Raw genomic sequence first — 13,532 nt, forward strand, 5'->3', positions numbered from 1 at the left:
GGTAATGCCTAACACACACACAGCACATTTCGCTTTGACATTGTAGCGTCTCTCAATATCTGAAACACTCATTTTGCTTAATCACTTTGCAAAACTTTTACAGAAAATAATAAAAAAATATCAAAATCAAATAACTTGTGCTAAGGCTGTAATTATCCTCCTGGCTGTACTCGCCACAAAAAGTGGTGTAACACGGCAACAATTGTCAGTATAACACTATGTTATATTACTCTGAATAGGTATAGGGCTAGGTTCGACTCTTGGGAGGATAAAAAAATGAAATTTGGGCCAAATGGTATGAAGCAGGTAACAGCCAGCACATTTATTGCACATATAAACAGAAAAAAAAAAAATAATAGAAGAAACAAGTTAATACTTTGCTGTATCGTCCCAACACAACACTGCTGGAATGGGAAAAATTCGATATTTAGTCCAGGTTGTGCATAAAAGGTCCGAGAAAGAAGAAAATAAAGAAGTAAAGAAAAGAAAATGTCCAAAAGTCCTCCTGGTTTCTTCGCAAGTTGGTGAGTGGTATAAAACGAATGTATGTATAAGGCCTTCTTTTCCCTACTACCCAGGTAGTGTGTGTAAAATGACAGCTTAGCTGTAATTGGAAAGAATCCCTCGATGAAGACAGGTTCGAGTTGAACGTCAACAGTAAGGCCTTCACAGAATCACAGGGTCTGGCTCGCCATAGCTCACATAAGCTCACAGTTGATCAGGTCACCGGATGGAATCGGGCAACAAAAAAAAAAACAGTCTACACAAAACAACACAATTCAGAGTTAATATCTCTTAAGATTCACATTAGCTTGTCACAACCTCCATATGAGTAAATAAATCGTCCGAAGCATTACTCACAGGCTTCACTCACATGTGTTAGCTTAGCAATTTAACATCAAGAAACGTGAGCACAATAAACGCACGAATACATCTCTGTTTAACACGCAGGTTGATCATCTGCATCTCAAAATACTCACTTTCCACATCTAAATCATCTTTTCCTCCATATACACAGGGAACATCATAAAATACATTTAACAGGAATAAAATCTATCTGTTTCCCTGATCTTCGTTTGCAAAAAGTGTATTGAAATACAAAACCATTTTCAATAAACATCTTTTAACTCTGACTGTTTTTTTCATTCACTAACATATATACACTCTTGATTTTCTGATCATTAAATCAGTTTAAAACACATCAACTTAACATTTCTGTTAACGCAGAAACTCACCAGAGTTCGCAGAAATAACTTCTCAATCAACATCAATGTGAATTCGATTTCCTTTTGAAATCCATGAACATACTGCAATTTATATGAAAAGTTTACACATTTAAACATCAGAAAAGTACTTTTGTGAAGTTATAATTATAATATTTCAAATGCAGCGCTAAATCACCTCGTGCGTACCAGCCACGATCAGTCTCCTTCTCCTAATCTTTACATCTCTATTAACCAGATCATACAGTGGCCCCTACAGGAAAACTACAGTACTGCACTGAACTTGTATAACACTGCGTAAAACTCTAGGGGGTTACAAATAGAAAGTTTAAAAGGACAGAATTTATTTGAAATATAAATCGTTCGTAACACTATAAGGGCATGATTTACTAAAACCTTGCGCCTGTGCAAACTCTCTTTTTTGGCGTTAAAAAACTACTGTGAGGATTTACTAAAGACACACAGTGAAAAAATCAGCGCTGAAAAGGTGTGGGCATGGTTATTTTTGCGGCTGACTTTACTGCATTTGCATTTGTAGGAGTTTCCCTTTCAGATGCTAAATTTATGGGAGGAGAGTATTTAAATGAATCAAGCAAGGTGATTTACTAAGGTTTGTGCTTGTCAATTTACTGGTATTTGCGCCATTATTTAACGTTGCCAAAAAAGCATGTCTTAAACCAGACGCTAATTTGCGCTGCTCTTGGTAGATTGCATATATCATTATGAAAATAATCTGTCTGTGTATGTGTTCTTTAAACGGGACCTATTATGCAGAATTCACTTTTATAAGGTGTTTGAACACAGATGTGTGTCAACAGTGTGTGTAAACAACCACCCACTCTTTTTTTTATTTTTATAATCCTCATAAATCATAAACAGTCTGTCCAAACGAATGTTTCTATAAGCCCCGCCCATGACTGGTGAGGGAATCTGCCCTATTAGCTTAGCTCCTCCCCTGAGTGAGCTGTAAGGTCCGGCATATTTATCTCCTTGCCAGAGCATTTAACAGCAGCATTCAAGTAGGAAATGTATTCTTATTAAAGCTACTAAAGTTATTCAGTCAAGAGCAGTGAGTGATTTTCTGTTTTTATTTTGTTGTTTGATTCATATTAACAGCATATATAGCAGCAGATACTGTATTACGCTGCTTTCACTTTAATACACAGATTTAATATACACATGTGATTTCTGTCCCTGCTGTTTACGTTCACAGACATAACCGACTGTGTTTGTGAACTTTTTGTAAGTTTAAGTGCAATAAGATGTGTAAGAGAAATTAGTTTAGTACTCACAGGACGCGCCATCTGACAGGCAGCTTTCTGTGCGTGTGATTCGGATGTGTGCACTCAGAAAACCATATATCAGAAGTTTAAACTGTTAAGGCTTTAAAACGTATGTCATGATGACGAAGAACTGAAATGCCACATGAGTGTTACCGCGATAAAGATGTTATAGTTTTTGGTATCTGAGGCATGAGCTGTAGGCTCTGCCCTCTTCTGGAAAGCGGGGTAGGGAGCAGCAGCTCATTTGCATTTAAAGCCACATGCACAAAAACCGCATGTTTTTCCTTCTACTCAAGAATGGGCATTTACAACATGGTATAATAAATGATCTTTGGGGTATTTTGAGCTGAAACTTCACAAGCACATTCTGGGGACACCAGAGACTTATATTACATTTTGATGTTTGACACATAATAGGTAGATAATAGGCATAATAGGTCCCCTTTAATGTGCAAATATTCAGTAAATCACCTGCAGAACTTTCCACTCCCATCAGTGTTTTTTTTTTTTTTTTTGCGCTTTCACGCTAATTTGCCCTGTTTAGTAATCTGACCCTAAATGTCTTTACGGTCACTTTTGTTCAGGATAATGCGTCCTTGCTGTATAAAAGTATTAACTGCTTTCAATAAAAATCTTACTCACCCCAAACTTTTGAATGGTAGTGTGTATATAAAGGCACATATATCATCTTGCAAAAGCTGTGAGGTGGTCCCATTACTAGTAGCACAATAATTATAAAGACATCAGACACAGTCTGAAGAAACCTTCAGGGTTTTGATCACGAGAGAGTCAACCCTGCCCTAGGCGGTGACCCTAGCCCTCAGGGTCACAGAAACACGGCTGCTGAATGATGAATAGCCCACTGAGACACAGACACACGCATGCTTACATGCACACGCTGACCTTGGGAAGCAGATATTTGACCAGTATGGCCTGGCCTGACTCTACAGGATAGCCGTAATAAGAGTGATCAGTCTAAAGGACAGGCGCAGTGCGTGTGACTCAGACTGATGAGAAGAGGCAATAGAGATTATAATCAAGAAGCAATTACTCCAAGTACAGGGGCCTCGATGCTCAGATGAGCTGCTGCGTGGAGGTGTGACTGCGAGGTATGGAACTGTGCCTGCGTAAAATTAACTCAGGATGAGCAGATGACAACGTTGAGGTAACGCTGGGGCCTGAGCACAATTACCTGCCTATGTGAGGTTCTGATCACTGGTAGGTTGTACAGTAAGTGTTGCAAAACCCCACGAGAAACTCCACATTTCATAAATAAAAATAAAATACAAATGCATTATGAAAATGTAAAGACTAGGTAATAGGAATAAGGAATAATTCATCTTAGTTTTAAGATAATAAGTATTGCAACAAAACTAATTCTATGTAAAAAGATAAATGTAATAACATCGCGACTGATATTTATTACATTAAACCCTAAATTAATAATACAAAAACAATGCATGAAATATATATAACTGCATAAATCTCAATTTCACTGGGATTTTTTTCTATCAAATTTTGGCCAATTCAGTGTCTGTAATGTTCAATGTCACATTAGATCACGTCTCTTCGAGATAATTATGAAATACAATTTACAAGATTAGATTGTTTTGTAAATTGCTTGGGATAAAAGCATCTTCTAAATTAATTTCTAATGATTTAATTTCTTGGATGTGTTTGGTGGGTTTCACAGCTCTCATATATATATATATATTTTTTTTTTTTTTGTTAAATGTGTCTACATAACTTCCACATGCTCTCCAGTAACATCGGTGCTATATGGAAGCTTGTTTCCGCCACTAATTAAAAAATAAAAAAGGTAATCGCAAATTTTTATCTCACAATTCGGAATTTTTTTCCTCGCAATTGCGAGTTTACATCTCACAATTCTGACATTTTTCATCAGAATTGTGAGATATAAACTCGCAATTCTGAGAAAAATAGTCATGAATTGTGAGTTTATATCATTTTTGAGATGTAAACTCGCAATTGTGAGAAAAAAGTCAGAATTGCGAGAAAAAGTTTATATCTCGCAATTCTCACTTTATTTCTCGCAATTGCAAGTTTATATTCCACAATCAGAATTGTGAAATAAAAAGTCACAATTATCTTTTAAATTATTTTATTCCATGGCAGAAACAAGCTTCCATAGTGCTAAAATGGCCATGTGGTCTTGATTTTAATTTTTTTTTGCATAATCTCTTTGCTTTTACAAACTTTCCCAGTAACAGCACAGAACTGCCACCATTTTAAATAATAGACCATTAAAATAATTAGACCCTGAAATTCATGTACAAGTAAGAGTACAAAAGTGTCAAATGCAGCAGAATTAAATGTGGAAAGAACATTAGGTGACTTTCTTACCCTGAGTCTGCGTCCGTATACTGTGACCTGTCCTCGTGCTTGTTCTTTGCGTTGTCTCCATTCCACTAGGTTGAGTCCATTGTCGATGGGCAGAGTGACATTTCTCTTGCTTATGGTTGGGTTGACTGTTCCTGACAGCAGGTGAGGCTCCGTGTGAAGAGACACTTCCATGCCGTTGGCCAATACCAGACGCAAGGAGCCATCCAGACCAATGTAGTAACTGTTTTTGACTTGATCTGCAATTTGAAGACAAAAAATAGTCTCATGTATATTGCAAAAACATTGTGAGAATTGCTATTCGAAATTCTGTTAGAGGAGATCACTTATATATGAAAAATCTGTCATCATTTACTAACCCTGGCAGATTAAAGCATAGTTCATAGCGATAGTTCAACCCAAAATGAAAATTGTCATAATTTACATAATTGACTTCCATTGTATTTTTTTTTTTTTTTACTACTCTGGAAGTCAATAGCTACTGTAAACTGTTTGATTACCAACATTCTTCAAAATATCTTTCGTGTTCAACAGAAGAAAGAAACTCATACAGGTTTAGAAAAACTTGAGGGTCAAAGTAATGACAAAATTTTCATTTTTGGGTGAACTATCCCTTTAACTATGACTGATATCCACCTTTTGTTGGTTGCATGCTGTTTTTCCCTCAAAATGGTGGCCAAATTTATGACAAGACTCTTGTGTGTTGAACAAGACCAGACAGACAGTGAAACAAAGGGATGATTCAAAGTCTAGTTAGTCTTTGAGTTGTCCTCGGAAGGCCGAAAGAGAGAGAGAGAGTGAAAGAGAGGCAGAAACCTATCATAGTTGAGGCCGCCTGCCTGTGGCAACTGAGATGCAACTAAATCTGAAACTGTCTGTCTCCATCCCCAGGTGGTCTCACTAAGCGCTTTGGAGGGACATGGAAGACGGAAGGCAGTGAAAGAGAAGGGGGTGTAAACCTGAGAGAAATAAAGAGGGAAGACAGAGACTGGGAGGGAGCAAGAGAGAGACAGCTAACAAGAACGACGTACCCAATAAGAAAATGTCAGTGAACGCTTTGATGAAACTCTCATTACTAGTCAAAGGGAATTAATTACTCAGCAAAAGAAGTGCAGACAGCAGTCATATAAACATGCTAGCATGTGGCTAGGGGGTATAGGGCACATACATTCCCTGTTAAAAGTGAACTGGGTAACATTTTGAAAGAAATGATACTATTACAATTAATTGCAGTGAAAGCCTGATTGTCTGGTGAGACAACAGCAAGTCTTTTTAAGACAAGACAGTTCACTCTGCGGCCATCTTGCGAATGCCCTCAGATAGCTAATTTGTAGACATGTACGTACATCTAATTTTGTTAGGAATGACACAAGTCTCCAAAAGTGTCAAGTCTGTTCATGTCAGAGTATAAAAAATACACATGTAAAAGTAATTGCAACTTTATATCATACAGTTGTGACTTTATTTCTCGTAAACGCAACTTTAATTGTCACAGTGTGACTTCATATCTCATAATTGCGCAATGTGACTATATTTGTCGCAATGTGACTGTATTTCGTAATTGCGACTTTGTTTCTAGCAGTTTCAGCTTTATGTATCGTAATTACGATTTCATATCTCACAATCTGACTTTCTCGTTAATGCAACTTTTTGTCGTAATGTGACTTTATATCTTGTAATTACAAATTTCTATCTCACAATGTGACTATTTCTCGTAAACGCAACTTTTGTCGCAATGTGACTATATTTCGTAATTGCGACTGTTTCTAGCAGTTGCAACTATATATAGTAATTGCGATTTCATATCTCACAATGTGACTCTCGTTAATGCAACTGTTTGTCGTAATGTGACTTTATATCTTGTAATTACAAATTTCTATCTCACAATGTGACTATTTCTCGTAAACGCAACTTTTGTCGCAATGTGACTATTTCGTAATTGCGACTTTGTTTCTAGCAGTTGCAGCTTTATATATCGTAATTACGATTTCATATCTCACAATTTGACGTTCTCGTTAATGTAACTGTTTGTCGTAATGTGACTTTATATCTTGTAATTACAAATTTCTATCTCACAATGTGTCTAATTCTCGTAAACGCAACTTTTTTTGCAATTAGACTTTTTATCTCGTAACCATAAAGTTGTTTCTAGCAGTTGTAACTATCTAACAATGTGACTATTTCTTGTAAACGCAACTTTTTGTTACAATGCGACTTTATATCTCATATTTTACAAATTCATATCTCTCGTTACAATGTTACTATTTCTTGTAAACGCAAATTTTTGCAGTAATGTGACTATATCACTTAATTACGAATTTGTATCTCAATGTGACTTTCTCGTAAACATAAAACTTTTGCTGCAATGTGACTTTATATCTCATAATTGCAAATTTGTTTCTAGCAGTTGCAACTTTATATATTGTGATTACGATTTCTTATCTCACAATGTGACTATTTCTCGTTAATGCAACTTTTTGTCACAATGAGACTTTTTATTTCATAACTGGTGTTGTTTGTTGCAACTTCATATCTTGCAATGTGATTTTATATCTCATATTTTTACTCTGAAGTTGTAACAGGCTTCCATACAAATCGGAAATAATATCTGATAACAATGGCATCATAAATTAAGTGTCTTTAGCTTAAGTCATGCTAAAAACCCTGACTGGCTGTTTTTAATTGAAAGGCGGTACTTCCATTCCGCATACTGAGAGATTTCTATAATTTCAATGAGTTGTCGGTTTCATGCTCTTTATATTGGCTGTGAAGAGCAAGTTTGTGTGAGTTCTGAATCATATTATTGTCAAATACATAAACAGCTCTGGCAAGTTTCTTCTTTTGATGACTTATTCAGGTAATAATATTGGTGAACTGAAAAAAAAAGTTCTGACCGTACGACCTGGAAATCAAACACACACTCGCACAACCTTGGAAAGTCAATAAACAGCACAAGGTCACAACCTCCGAGAAATGTATATCCAGATTGCGTGTGCGAAACTCTGTGTTGGAGCTAGAGCCAAACTGGTTTCCGTTTACAAAGCAGACAATAGTGAATTAATTAGCAGCAAAGCATTTGGCAGGGCGCCCTCTTTCTCTCTCTCTCTCCACCAGATGTCCAGGACAAGGTCACCATGCGTAGGTGACCATTAGTTTAGTCTAGGATAAGAACAACAGCAGAACTTTACACCCTCTACTTCTTCTCTCAAACGCAGTCTTCAGTAAACCAATCGAAACCCAGGGGAGGAGGACGGCCCTTCAAATCAAACGCTCACAGGAGCGCAGAAAAATCTTTACAGTTTCCGAGGAAATAGAGCAGGGCACGAGGAGTTCAAAGCTATTTATTGGGAATCGATGGAGCGCTTGGTTAGGTGAAAAACAGGATATCAAAATGCCAAAGTATGCAAGGAAAATCACAAGCTAGGACATTGGCCCCTGACCCCAACCACACCCCTCTGTCTCGAGGGCCAAAGTGATTAAGATTTGGTTTTCTAAGACGGACAGGAAAAGAAGATGCTCAGTGAAAAAGGGAGGCTGGAACAAACAAAAGTGGTGGACAGGAAATCAATCAGGACTTCTGTCTTCATGAGTGGGCGGTCTTGCGATTTGAGAGAAAATACAAACACTCATGCCTTCATTGATTTCACGAAGAAGAGGTTTGTTTGCTTCCCACAAACATATCAATTTTGCCTCGCAGTTATTTTACTTTATGTACAGCTACTAAGTTTCTAGTGTAAAAGTGAACAAAGGGAGTAATTACTTTTAGGAGACCTGTTCCTTTGTTTCTTTTTATTTACTCACCCTCATGTCTTTCCAAACTTACTGTGATATTCAAAAGAATCTTCAATAACCGTTCTTGTGTCACTCGTGTGCTATAAATTTTCTAAAGCCATACAGACTGAAATATAAAAACAGATTGAAATACACACTTCATCAGTAAGATTTTTTTAAGGATTTAGAAGTCTCTTATGCTCACCAAGGCTGCATTTATTTGATAAAGTAAAAAACAGTAATATTGTGAAATATCATAATTTATTTAAAGGGTTCTTGAGTTCAGTTCAGACTCAATGATTCATTCGCAGCAGTTCTTGAGTTAAAGTCACTGTATGCCTTCAGAAGACAAGTCATATCTACTTTCACCATGATTTATCTCATATTTGGAGCTTAAAAATTGTGGTCACATCAGGTTTGGAATGACATAAAGGTGAGTAAATGATGACAGAATTTCATTTTTGGGTGAACTATCCCTTTAAATGCACTGCCTTTATTGTGTCTAGGTTAAAACTTCACCCCAATTCACCCAAAGTGTTGTCCCCAAGGATCTTCAATAAGGGCTTTGCAGATATTCTTACCTTGCATGAGTGTGTAGAAGGTTCCTGAGGCTGAGAGGTTGGTGGTGACTGTGATGTCCTCTTTGTTGGAACCCTCGGTTTGCACCCGCACAGTGCTGTCTGAATCAGTGCGGTAACTACTCACCCTGCCTGTGGGGTAGGTCATGTTTGTCAGCCGCCCATAGTTGTCATACCTGTGGAGATGGAGACAACAGAGGAGGAGTGTGAAAAAAGATGGCTCATCTGGTCTTTAATGAGACCAACTGTGGCTTTCAATCAAATGCAGGTCTGGGTTTCTAATGAGGGACTGTCAAAGTGAGTAGTACAAGCAAGAGAAAGGCCTATGGAAAAATGTAACTGCAGCAAAACATAATATTTTGGACTATAATGGAAAAAGGTTGAAAGTCCTTTCTTTGTCTGTTTTTGTTTTGGTCTGTGTGATCCCTTTCACTGCCAATTTACCCAATAGTATTTCGCCAGTTGGTCGAACAAAACAGCGTATTGTAGCCATGGAAGCCAGCAAACAAACTGGGTCAGAGATCACAGAATCTACCGGACCTAAAAAGCCTCGGCATTCATATAAAAATGCTCTTTGACCAGAGGCATATTAAAACGTGGATAAATCAACACATCAACTTACACTGTAAGGCTTGTCGCTTTTCATTATCAATTGCGCTCGTTGTCCTCAATCTGGCAATCCGCGTGAGGAGGAGGGGGGTGGGGGAACAACTCTCTCTAATATTTTGAATTTAGATTGCAGTACACATTTCAACCACTAGCTGTCAAGATTACATACTGCACCTTTAAAGCACCAAAAATGAAAATTCTGTCATTAATTACTCACCCTCATGTTGTTTCACACTTGTATTCATCTTCAGAACACAAATTAAGATATTTTTGATAAAATCCAATGGCTCAGTGAGGCCTCCATTGCCAGCAAGATAATTAACACTTTCAGATGCCCAGAAAGCTACTAAAACATATTTAGCATAAATAAATAACAGTTCATGTGACTACAGTGGTTCAACCTTAATATTACAAAGCGACGAGAATACTTTTTGTGCTCCAAAAAAACAAAATAATGACTTTTCAACAATATAGTGATGGGCGATTTCAAAACACTGCTTCATGAAGCTTCGAAGCTTTACGAATCTTTTGTTTCGAATCAGAGGTTCGGAGCCTGTATCAAACTGCCAAAGTCACGTGAACTATTGAAATTTCAAAACACTTATGACTTAATGAAGCCTCGTTTACTGAAATCATGTGACTTTAGCACTCCGAACCACTGATTCGAAACAAAAGATTCGTAAAGCTTCAAAGCAGTGTTTTGAAATCGGCTATCACTAGATATTGTTGAATAAAGTTGTTATTTAGTTTTTTTTGCCACACAAAAAGTATTCTCGTCGCTTTATAACATTAAGGTTGAACCACTGTAGTCACATGAACTGTTTTAAATATGTTTTTAGTATCTTTCTGGGCATCTGAAAGTGTTCATTATCTTGCTGGCAATGGAGGCCTCAGTGAGCCATCGGATTTTATCAAAAATATCTTAATTTGTGTTCTGAAGATGAACGAAGGTCTTATGGGTGTGGAACGACATGAGAGTGAGTAATTAATGACATAATTTTGAAGGGTTGAACCCTTTGAAGGGTTAGTTCACCCAAAAATGACAATTCCGTCATTATTTACTCACCCTCATGTCGTTCTGTGGAACACAAGAAGGTATTTTGAGAAATATCTGTTTGGGTCCCAATTCGTTCTTCAAAATATTTTATTTATTTTTTTATTTTGAAAGAAAGTCATGAGTTTGGAAAGATAAGATGATGAGAAAATGACAGTAATTTCATTTTTGTGTGAACTATCCCTTAAGAACACGACTACTTTGGCTTCAAACCAACCATCACAAACAGCTATAGAGTCAAAATCCTTGGGCAATCTGAAATAGGCAATCTAAAATTGCTTGGCTCTAAAAATAAACTGCAATATGAAAATTTGACAGAGAGAGAACTGAGGGTAGAACAGCACTAGAAAGATCTTTCGTCCAAACAGAAGTGATAGCAGCAAGTAGTCACTAAGATCTTCAAAGCCAATATCTGATCTGGTCGAGATACTTTTATTTTTTGACTTTCACACAATATCACTGGGATTCGAATCCAAGATTTCCTGTTTATCCTGACCATCTAAACCATGATACCAACATATCACAGACTCTACACATCGAAGAAAATTCACTGTGCCATATAAAGAATGAAATGAGTTTCTTCCATTTTCATTTGTAGTGGTAATAAAGAGGCGACATAAGCTTTGGTGATACTTTCCTTATCATCCTCTTTATTCCCCATCCAAAACTCTTTTCACCATCTCATTTTTTGCTGCTCCCTTTTTCAAGAAGAAAAGAAAGGAGGTTTAGGGGGTGGAAACAAAATAGAGGAGTGAATGACTGCAGTCATTCACTTGTTCTGCTCTTTGGAAAGCAAACTAAATTATCCTGTTTTCTTCTCCTACTTTGTTCCTTTCCTCCCCATATTTTTTATTTGCCAGCCTCCACGTGAGCGCTCTCTCAGCAGGCTGAGTGCGGAGTAAGTGCAGCCTGATTCATCTCGGTGACCAAACATCTCCTTTTAGAGCAGCACTCTATTGTAGTCATGGAGAACTGACCGACCGCCTCAAAGCACCCTGGGATTGGAGTATTGGTCAAGATGTACCACTGAGTCACGGCCGATGTTCACATTGTGTGACACAAAAACACAGGAAGAAAGCACTCGTAAACAATCATGCGAATGTCTATATCTGTCCCTTTGTAGTTTTTATATTTCTTTTCAAACACTGTCAAGGTATTGACAACGCATACACTACCGTTCGAAGGTTTGGGGTCAGGACGTTTTTGAAAGTAGTCTCTTGTGCTCACAAAGGCTGCATTAACTTGATCAAAAATACAGTAAAAACAGAAAAATTGTGAAATATATATCATATCATTCTAATATGCTGATTTTCTGCTCAAGAAACATCTTACTGACCCCAAAAATTTGAATGGTAGTGTATTTTTTGAAAACACGAGCATACAGCATTTACAGCTATAAATGATAAGGTAATGTAATCTAATTACAAGTATTTAATTTAAGGAATCTGATTATGTAATCCAGATTACATATAATCAGTTACTACCCAGCACTGTCCCTTAGTATGCATGACAATTTTCCTCCAGAGCTGAATAGATGGACATTGTAGCAAATGTCTTTGTTATGCTTGTGCTACTTGCTGTACAGTGTCTGCACGAGTCCTGGCCGATGTCGCGTCCGCAGGCGAACACGCTTCACTGGGACTTAATGAATTGAGGTGGCAGAGATGATAAACCGCATGTGCTGCACTTCGGAGCGTGCAGATAAATTGTTTAGGTCGCTCTATTCCAGTGCAGGAAAACAGTGACTTTGACCCTCGGATGGCAGCTTGACCTTCAAAGTTAATTATGCAAAATATATAATATTACTTATAAAAAAAAAAATGAAGAAAAAACAAAAAACAAAAAAACAAAACTCAACAACCAAGCTTTCTTTATCACAAAAAACAACCTCATGTTGCCTGAGGGAATGGACGGGTCTAATTGCTTGGGAAGGGAAAAACAACAGAGCAACTATCCTTGATGTTAATTATTGTTTTTTCTTTCTCTCTAATTGCAATTATTGAGTAAATGTACTTTGCCTACCATTTGTTCATTTGGCAAAGGGGGATTAAACAAATGATATGACAGCATGGGACCTAAACAAAGGACGAAAAACTGAACTTTCTTAAAAAAAAAAAAAAAGGACTGCTTAAGGCGATACCACTTATGGTTGGTTATCAAATATGCAGCTTTTGTACATTAAAATAAACAGTACAATCAATAAATGTGTGTGAAGTAGTTTTAAATGAGTTTTGCCTACAGTCAAGGTCACATGAAAGTAAATATGCTAATGAATATGCTACATAAAGTATTAATGTAAACATGTTTTCTGTGCTTTTATACAGACTGAGGGTCAAGTCAAAATATTTTCTGTAGTAATAAAGATTCAATTTTAGTTCATCTATTGATCAATTGATTTACTGTTTAGGTGGGCCTCCGAAAAATGAGTGAGTCAATAGGTATATCTAAAATTTAATTGGTAATTGGAATAAAATTTATCCACTAACCATTCAGAAATGTCCAGTTTCATTCTAAAAGTTGTAACTTCTTCCTGAGTCTCTCCATCAGTGTTCGACTCCAGTTTGAACAATGTAAGGCTGAACAGCGTTACTGACAATCCTCATTTTGGCTGCGTGAGATTCTCCAGCTTTGTTGTTGTTGAGCAACCAAAGCG

The 13,532-nt window shown here is 37.1% G+C and overlaps 1 protein-coding gene across 12 annotated transcripts in view; it reads right to left on the bottom strand.

Moving 5' to 3' along the window:
• tenm4 (teneurin transmembrane protein 4) overlaps nt 1–13,532 on the bottom strand; it is a 262,005-nt gene that overhangs the window by 26,051 nt on the left and 222,422 nt on the right. For all 12 annotated transcript variants that reach the window (XM_051862025.1, XM_051862022.1, XM_051862031.1 and 9 more), the window contains 2 exons: nt 9,220–9,392; nt 4,871–5,106 (listed from right to left, as the gene is read on the bottom strand). In XM_051862025.1, coding sequence (XP_051717985.1) covers nt 4,871–5,106; nt 9,220–9,392 — 409 coding nt within the window. The remainder of the gene's footprint in view (nt 1–4,870; nt 5,107–9,219; nt 9,393–13,532) is intronic.

The sequence above is a fragment of the Ctenopharyngodon idella genome, chromosome 15, assembly GCF_019924925.1.
Source record: "Ctenopharyngodon idella isolate HZGC_01 chromosome 15, HZGC01, whole genome shotgun sequence".
NCBI classification, from domain to species: Eukaryota; Metazoa; Chordata; class Actinopteri; order Cypriniformes; family Xenocyprididae; genus Ctenopharyngodon; species Ctenopharyngodon idella.